Source organism: Corapipo altera, unplaced genomic scaffold (assembly GCF_003945725.1).
Source record: "Corapipo altera isolate COAL_440 unplaced genomic scaffold, ASM394572v1 75, whole genome shotgun sequence".
NCBI classification, from domain to species: domain Eukaryota; kingdom Metazoa; phylum Chordata; class Aves; order Passeriformes; family Pipridae; genus Corapipo; species Corapipo altera.
In genome coordinates, this window is record NW_020884887.1 from 13,242,040 (window position 1) to 13,251,594 (window position 9,555).

At 45.8% G+C, this 9,555-nt stretch overlaps 1 protein-coding gene across 1 annotated transcript; it reads left to right on the plus strand.

Moving 5' to 3' along the window:
- Positions 1–492: 492 nt before the first annotated feature.
- Positions 493–8,940, plus strand: CXCL14 (C-X-C motif chemokine ligand 14). Its single transcript, XM_027643698.1, has 4 exons — positions 493–835; positions 1,767–1,872; positions 6,404–6,514; positions 7,781–8,940. The coding sequence occupies exons 1-4, from the start codon at positions 772–774 to the stop codon at positions 7,794–7,796; spliced, it is 297 nt and encodes a 98-aa protein (XP_027499499.1). The 5' UTR covers positions 493–771; the 3' UTR covers positions 7,797–8,940.
- Positions 8,941–9,555: the final 615 nt, after the last annotated feature.

The following is a 9,555-nucleotide window of genomic DNA, read 5'->3' on the forward strand; positions in this document are numbered from 1 at the left end:
ACGGAGCAGGACAGTGTCGGAGTGTTCATTAAAGTAACCCTAAACCGATCTTATTTCCTGAAGCATTCCACATGCCAAACCCACCTAACAACGCTTTTAGGAATATTTTTTTTTCCATTTAACTCGCTAAATTTTCCATTAGATTTAGAAGCCTGTTAAAGCTAAAAAAAAATATTATAAATTAATATTATAAATTAAAAAGTCAGTATGGCGACACCCCTTCCCAAATTCTCCAAATCTCATTTCCAAGGTGCATGGGAATTTCTGCGGAGCGCGGGCATCCCTGGAGCGCTCGCAAGTGGGTGTTTTTCCACCCAACAGCCCAATTCATACAAATACTCGCATAACCCCCCCCCCAGCAAACCTCCTTCTGACGGAGCTGTCCCAGCTGGGCAGGGACAGGAGCAGCCGCCCCATCGCCTGCGCTCCCCCCGGGATGCTCGGGGCGGGGATGGGGGATGTTCCCCCCCGGGGTGCCGGTCCCCTCCCTCCCTGCCGGGGCTGAGGAAGCGGAGGGAGCCGTGGAGTTGCTCTGCATATTAATGAGCCGGGAGCGAGGGCAGCGGGAGCAGCTTTAAAGGAGGCGAAGGGAAGGCAGCGGCAGAGCGCAGGCAGCGCAGGCAGCGCCGGGCAGCCGCTCCACCGGGAGCCGCTCCGCTGTCCCCTCCCTGGTGACACAGCCCCGGGACAGCGGGATCGGGGGGACGAACCCCAAGTGAGAAAACACATCAACCCCCCCCCGGCGTCTCCTCGGGTACCCACTGTCTCACCATGAAGCTCCTGACAGCAGCTCTGCTTCTGCTCTTCATCGCGATGTGCTTGGCCAGCGCAGAAGGTAAAGTGGGGTTTTTTCTGCCTATTCCCGCCTAAACCTCTTTTCCAGTAATTTGCGTTTGCCTCCTGGTAGCCCCGGGTGGGGTTGAGCTGTCCCCTGCCTATTGGGAAGGTGCGATGTGCAGAATCTGTGAGGGAGGGAGCCGAGAGGTTTTTAAAGGTGAAGTAAAATACACGGGGCAGTTGTGTCTTCATTTGTGTCTTCATTGCAGGGCAAAGAGCTCTCAGCGTGGCAGGTCATGCCACACTCTCCGTTTTCAGGAATACAGCTCAAATATCTCCTGTTAGGTGGGTTTAGCATGTGGAATGCTTCAGGAAATAAGATCAGTTTAGGGTTGCTTTAATGAACACTCGAAGGGTGGTTTTCAGGGAAAATAGGGCAGGGCTGGATTTGAGGTTGTGGCACAGTCTGCATTTTCTGCTGTGCTCACAAATGATGGTTAAAAAACGCTCAGCTTTTGTCTGGCTGTGACTGCACCACGACATCCATGTGAGGAGAAACGACTGGAAGTCCTACAAAGTCCAAGTGGGACGTGAGTGAATGAGAAAGCAGCCCAGAAAGCAGCCGAGACGTGCACTTGCTTTCTCAGTTTAAAGAGTTCTGACTCTTTCATTTCCTTTTGCTAAATACAATTATATTTAATCGCGGCAGGTGCACTGTAAAAAAAATCTGATATTTACAAAGCCTCAGAACATATAGAGTGCTCTAAAACATATTTCTCAGAGAGCCACTACTTTTTTCCTGGGATATACCAAAGAAAAGAAAATTTAATTTTTTTTTTTAAGCTCGACAGCTTTACAAAATTCAGCTTTTCCCACCAAGGCTTGAAAGAGCAAATTGAAGTTTTCCTGGATGCACCCAGGCTGGAGGGAAGGGACGTTTGGTATGCAGGAGGCTTTGCAGGCGCGTGAGAAAGTGCTTTCTCTTGTAGGCGTGAAGTGCAAATGCTCAAGGAAAGGTCCTAAAATAAGATTCTCTAACGTACGGAAGCTGGAAGTGAAACCGAGGTACCCGTTTTGCGTGGAAGAGATGATTATGTAAGTCTGCCTTCATTGATTGCTCTCTGTTTCCCTGTCAGCTGAACTCCTTTACCTTATGCTGCAAGTTCCTTCTTTGTTCTTTGTTTTCCTCATGCCCCGGCATGCTAATTCCTGGGAATATTCGTTTGCAAATTGAATATTCCTGGGAATATTCTGATGCAAAAAAAAAAAATTGTGCAATTCTGACCAAAACCCCATCTACTATTTTTCGACAGAATTTTTTTCCCTTAAAATCAATATTTCCAGAACAAGTAGCGACAAAAATTTCAAGTGAAAATAATGACAAATCCTACTCCAAGCTACCTGATATAAAATTCAGAGCTATTTAGTTAAGTTATTCTGGGCATGCAGAATAAATATGAACAGAGTTTGGTTTCTGCAAGGAATATTAGCCCAACCAGAGACAGATTTTCACCTGTGTTGTACCAGACTAATTCCCTTCATTCAATGAGGTTACCCAGCATTTAAGAAAGTGTTTTCCTCCCAGTCTCCCTCCAAGTTGGGACCAATGCTGCTGTGAATCTCAAAGTGATGTAATGGCTAAGCAAGGTGAGGCAGGTTCAGGGATTTTTTACATGACTGGCTCAAAAGGAGGGGTTTTTTAGATTTTAAATATGGGTGGGTTTTGGTTTTTTCCTGTCCTGTTTTGGATATCTTGAGATTCCCCCAATAAAGCACCTTCCAACCAGCACATGTGGCTGGATAAGGACAGATTACCAAGAAGACTTCACCAAGCTCCTCTGCCACCTAAGAGAGGGGAAAAGGGTCCCAAGAGCAGCCACACTCCCAGGGCACCAGGGGCTGGTTTGATCCAGCATTTGTGCTCCCTCACGGAATATTCACCATTCATTTAACAGCAGGATCTGAGCCCTGTCCTGCCAGGCTCTGTACCACCTCTGGCACTCTGTAATGCCCTTGGGGACAAATCTTGCTCATCCAACTGGCACAAACAAGGGGATACCACAGACTTCTCACACAGAACTGGCTCATCAGACTCAGCGAGAGCTTGTGGAGGAGGAATGGAGATCCGAGGTTCATTATGCTTCCTCCAGAGCTGGACCAGTGTCACTGTGAGCAATGCTGAGCTCAGGGAACATCAGACCCACTTCTCTGAAGCCCAGATCAGCTGATGGTGACCTGAACAGAAGAATGCTTGCAGAGCATCCCTGCCTGAATCAGCCCCTCACAGCTTCACCTTGTTCTCTTTGACCCTTCAACAGCAAAGCGATGGTGTGGAGGAACACCAACTCCTCACATCCCACTCAAGGCATTTCCCCAAAGGCAGATGGTGACCAGGGGGCATAAAATAAATCTCAATAATTCAACATTTCACTTCCAATCAGAAAGCTGGGGAAGCAGGAACGCCGTGTGTAGGAGATCACTATGCGGATGTCGAGCAATGCTATTCAAGCCTGAGGGCTTGAGAATTGTCTCATCACCTCCCTCCCCACGGATGTCTGTGGGGCAGGGCAGACCCACCGCCATCCCTGCCTTTCCAGCTGCCCTAATGCAGCCTGAACTCAGCACTGAAAGCAAACTGAAATTAATATTCTGAGAACAAATTGATCCCGGAGCCTCTGGACAAGGCACAGCGGAGCTAAATTCCTGCAACTGAGTTTTTGTTGCTGCAGTGATCATCTAAAACGAGTTGTCGAAGCTGTGTTCCCTTCTGCCCTCCTCAAAAGCTCTCATATGTTTTCATATAGCAGAAACTTGGCATAAATGATACTGGGCAAAGAAGCAGTGGGTATGGGGGTGGTGAAGTTTAGGGAGGTTTTGGCCATGACCCCTCCCAGCAGAGCTGTGGTACAGGGTAAGAGACAGTTAAACTGAGTTCTCAGTTTAGTCAAAACCTATCAAGATTCATGGTACATCCAGCAGTAATTGTGAGTGTATCTGTCTCTTGGAATGAGAGAAAGCAGCAGAAAATAGGAGAGAAGTTTAACTCTTTCTGCCTCAAATATTCAACCCCCTCACTCTCAATTCCATGTTTTGTCCCATCCCAGAGAGCTGGGATGTGTCAGGATGAAAACAGCTGATGGAAAATAGATGTTATGGAGAACCTTTCTCGAGGGGCAGTCAAGGCAGGTGACAGTCCCCACACTGGCTTGGGATGAAAGGACCAGAGCCAGGATCCTTGGGGCCATGGAGACAGGGTGTTTGTAGGAGGAGGAGCAGCCCCACCATCCCTCAGATGAGATGTGTGGGGGCACAGGGTGCTGGGGGGGCACAAACTGACCCAGAGTGCTCATCACAGCCCTGAAGGCAGCGACCTACTGGGGGGATTTTGGCACAGAGACCCTCAGACACCAGGGGTAAAGGCTCCAGACAGCAAGTCCTTGGTGGCTAAGGGACAAATCCCACTGGAGGTGAAAGTTCTGGGGCTTCAGTCCCTTCTCCATTCCTCTCAACCTCTTCTTGCAGCCCAGCCAGACATCTCCTCCCTCAGGGCATAAGCTCCCACAGTGCCTCTCAGGCACATCCCCTTACATTTGTCAGACCAGCATCCCCAAAAGCAGGGTCAGCTCAGCTCAGGGTGCCCAAAAATGCTGCCACCCAAGCCTGTGCCAATCAAGGACTGCTTGAGAACTGCAGAGGACAGTGGGGCTCCCTTGGGAATGTCTCCTGTGCTGTCCATCCTCCAGCACCAAAGAGAAAACCTCCATGGGATGTCAAAGCAATGCATACCAGGAAGAGAAAAGAGCCAGTTCACCTGAGAAGCAAACCCTGCATCTCCTCCTCCTCAGATAGCAGGATCTAGTAAATCCAGAGTGATCTAGTAAATCCAGAGTGTCCTTCACTGCTTCTGATGCAAGTATAGGATTTGCTGCTTTTCAGAGATGTTTCTGCTCCTCTCCTCTTGCAATTCAGCCTGTCCATCACTTTCTGGAAATACTTGTGTGGCCTGTCAGAGGAAAAACCCAAGCCAAGGTGTGGATCAGCCAGTGTAGAGAAGGTGGCTGCTGCCTGGAGGAACTTTGCACTGCCCTCAAGTCCCTCAAAACTCACTTACCCTGTGCCTTCAGTGAAAGTTTAGTTTCACCCCTGTCCAAAGCTACAGGAAAACTCCCCTTCTCATGCACACAATGTTCTCTGGAGGGGTTGGCTGAGAACAACCTTAGAACAGAGATAGTCCATGTTTTTAGCAGTGACTCTGCCCTTTCTGTCACCTGCAGCCACCAAGGAGGCTCTTGGAGGCTTCCACCACTTTTCCATGCACTTGGGAAAAGGGCACTTCCTCCCAGAAAAACAACCTGGAAATTACACCTTAACTTCTTGTGACCTTAGCTTAGACTTGATGGAGGTGGAGCAGAAAGGGGAGCAGGGAGGAAGGTTAATGAATAGGAAGAACAATTTGAATACCTTGTGCAATCTCAAAACTGGAAACGTGGTGAGAACCTCAGCTCAGTTCATGCAGGCAGCAGGTTTTGCTTCCTCAGAACTAGGAGGGTGAGCTGGGAAAGTTTGCACTATTTCTTGTGTTAGAAGATAAAGAGCTTCTTTCTGAACCAAACCATAAAAGAAACCCATCAGTGTACACAGGTATTTCTGGTTTTCTGCCATCATTTTACTCATGTCTCCAGCAGCATTTCAATAATTCCATGATAGTGTTTTAGTTGAATCAATAACTGCTTTTCCCTGTCATGGATGGTATTTCCAGAAAATCAATAATTCTAATACAAGTTGTGGTTGTGAGTTTGGTTGTTTCTTTCTAATTTCCTAAATTGATAGAAAAACCAGAAAACTGCTTAATTTTGAGCCCTGAGGGGTGGGGCAGCCTTGATGTTCCTGCAAAGCCATCCTTTTGGGAAGCATCTTTGGGTCTCTCGTGTCACCTTGGTTGGGTCAGACCAAGTGATGATGACCTCACTAAGCCCTCAAGGAGGGGACCTAAAACAAAGAGAAGGCTTTTGCCGTGTTTTGCCTCCCAACAGGCTTTGTCCTGACAATCAGGGGGCACCAAACTGGCAAACAGAGCAGGATCAGCTGTGAGCAGAAGAGGCTGAAGCCCCCAGGGCTGCATGCTGAGGCTCAGAGCTGGGCTGTTGGGCACAAAGGCACTCTGTCACGTGCAAGTATTTAAAATATTGCAGAATTAAGAGGGGGATAAAAAGCAAAAATTAAAAAAATCATTGAAGCCGTTGCGATATTTTCTCTCAAATGAAGTCTTGTTGAGTGTAAGGGAACAGTCTCCTCATGCAAAGACCTTGTGGTTGCCTGAATGAGCCCTAATTAAATGATCTATTGGGCTCAAAAGATGATATCTAACAGGTAGGCAGAGCAAACCCACTGATTAAAACCAGTGGGCAGGTCTTGCTCTGGTACAACAGTGTAATGGTGGGCAGTGGATTGGGAACAGCCAAACCTGCTGCTCTTTTATTCCAATAAACTCAAATATCTGCCAGAAAACACAGGGAACAAAGAGCCTTCCACTGGCCCCCTGACCAGTTTTGGGAGTTGATGGGGCGGGAGCAGGGGTGGGAATTGCCTGTGCCTGCCATGACTGTGTCCCTTTTGTCCCCTGCAGTGTGACACTGTGGACCAAGGTGAGGGGGGAGCAGCAGCACTGCCTGAACCCCAAACGCCAGAACACCGTGAGGCTGCTCAAGTGGTACCGAGTATGGAAGGAGAAAGGCAGGTAAGTACTTGCTGAACTGGGGAGGATCTTGGTGGCAAGGCAGGCAACCAGCAGCTCCCAGGCACAGAGAAGCCAGGGAAATGCACACACTGCAAGAGCTCCATCCGGCACCCAGGATGTATTTCATTACCCAAATTACGATTTTAAACAGTTGTTCTTGATATTATTTCTTTCCTGCCACGTGAAGTTCTCACTCCTATTTTAGGATTGGGCTGTTCTGGCTGCAAATAGTAATTATTTTTGGTTAAAATATTCATCAGCTGATGCTCTCGGTTACTTACATACGCTCACCTTCCTTCCATGGGGAAAACTCCAAGATGAAAAGCTGAGGTATTTTCAGCCATGAGAAAAGCAGTCAGGAGAGCTGGGAAGGGAGAGCCCTGTCACACACTTTAGTCACACCACCTCAGCATCATCAGTCTCTGATGACGCAGGTATTTGCCAATTTTAACAAGTGTATCATGGCCAGAAAAGCAATAATTTTCTGGTAAAAATCTCTGACACCTTCTCCCTTGTAAAGAAGATTTTTTTTTTTTCCCTAAGTCATCAGTCACAGATAGAACACAGAAAGTGAGAAACATCTCCCCCAACTCCCTGCCAGCTCCCTGCCTCTGCTTCACAACCAGAGCACGTGGGGAACCCCTGGCTATTGCATAACAACATATTTACACTCTTCCTCCCTGTTTCTTTTTCTTTTTTTCTTATAATGCCATCATTAATATGACCAAGCCCCGGGCTTGTCCCTAAGGAGACGTGCAGACAGACAAGCCCAACATGTTGTTCTGTCAGGACACAATCTAGAAAAATGGCAGAGTAATATTATCCCAAACAGAACAGATAATGTGAATTTATTATATCTATGGACAGCTCATGATAAGCATCACCAATTGTATAAGAGATAAGGATTTTCCAGTGGTTAAAGTGAATTAACTGATGTGGATTTCTTCTTATTATTTACCCTGATAATCGTGGCAGAGTGTGTTATTCCCCATATGCCTCCAAGATGTGGCAGTGTCGAAGTCCAACACTCCTCCCAGATGCTTTATGGACACAGATTGCTGAAAGTCAGCAACTTGATTTCCAGATTACTTAGGCAAAGGCTAAAAATCTGGTTTCTGGAGTTTTATTATTTGTGGGTTGGTTTTGTTATTATTATTATTGTTGTTGTTATTAATATTGTTATTATCGTTGTTGTTGTTGTTTGAAATGGACTTGAAGTTTACTTCATAGTTTAAATACTCTGCTCTTGCTTCTTCCTCTGTTTAGGGTCTATGAAGAATAAGAGCAAGTGGTGTGAGGACTGGAGCAGATTCCCTTGGCTGGCATAGGACTGGGCTCTACAGAAGATTATTTCTCTCTTGCAGGCATAAGACACAAATTCTATATTATTATAAAGCACTTTTTACCAAGGGTCTGTTTTTACATTTTATAGCCACGTGCAAAAGGCTTCCAGATTTCCCAAGCATCTGTTGCACTTCTGATTCCACACCCGTCTGCTCCGCACCGAAATTGGGAAAAATATGTTCTTTTCATTCTAAAGAAGCTGGTTTGGGATTTTTTTTTTTATTATTTTTTTTTCTTTTTAATTATTCTTCATTCATACTGCACTATGATTGCAATCGAGCTTTATAAGCTCATCAGGCAAACAGCGACGTTGGTGACGGTGTCACACTCAGCCATTCCCTCGCCCCCTGGGCAGCGGGAAAGCTTCGGGGCCGGGCTTTGTTGGGCGCGTTTGCAGCCTCCTCCACCTCAGCCGGGCAAAGCAGGGACCAAAGACGAGTTTGCTGGGGCAGCTGCCACCGGAACGTGGCTGTACCTGCAGAACGAGGTCCCTCCTCAGCACCTCAAGTGAGCCTGAGATCACTTGTGTACCTCTTCTTTAAAGGACTCGAGGTCTGGCTGCAAAGCGAAGCGCCCCCCCTGTCTCCCTTTTAACCTCTCATGCAATTAGGAAGCATTTCTAGGTTGGTTTTATTACTAAGAAAATAAAAAAGTCTGTTCGGTTTTGGGTTTTTTGGTTGGTTTTGTTTCGGTTTTTTTTCTCACCTGAAGCGCTCACAGGGAGTTTGTGGCTTCAGTACTGAGATATTTTGAGCTTTGAGGCTATTGTGTATGATTTCCTAGATTTGTAGCAACAACAACAAAGAAAGCCTTTAAAAGGTACCTTTTTATGAAAAATATGATAGGGCAAACATATAAATACCTATGTATGTTTTAGTCACAATACAACATATTCATTATTTTGAATGTAATACTTCCATGTTAAGCAGTGCATTCCTCTTTTTAATATAACAAAACTACCTTTTCATTTGTAAATATACTATAGGAAGTCTCCCTATATTATCTTGCTGTATAATGTACTGTACTGCTAAATTATCATATGCTATTTAAATGTTTGAAATATTTAGAAGGTTGCATGCAGATTTCATATTTCTTTCTAAGACAAACAAAAAAAAAGTAATAAAAAAATATATTTAAAACAAGCTGACAATTGCTTTTAAATTCCCTTAAGCCATCAGGGAACTCCAGCCACTTCTAATCACTTGGGTTTTTGTGGATGAATTGGTTTGGGGGGAAAAAACAGTGACTCAGAGAAGCTGATTAGAGATATGGCATCTTGATGACTCTGGATTTAGAAAACATTATTCTGGTACAATTTACCTTTCCTTCTCATTTTAGGATTTGGATTTCAGCCAAACACAAGGAATGACATAAATAAGGGCAATACCATTGGCCTGTAGCCACTAGTCTAGTGTCAAGTGAACACAAATCAACCACTTCAATCCATATAAAACCAAGTAAAAAAAGAGATTTAAATAAGATTTGGGTTAGATTGGGGAAGGCTGAACAACAAAAATCAGACAACAAAAACCTGTGAGCCACCACCACCTCTTCCTACACAGTTTCTACCCTCACCAACAGGGAGGGACTTTGCACCCCACAGGGCTCCTCCATCACTCCCCAGATAAAAGGAAAGCAGCAGATTGGAATGGTAAAGCCAGCAAGAGTTAAATGCATCAAAAGCTCCTGGTGTTCCC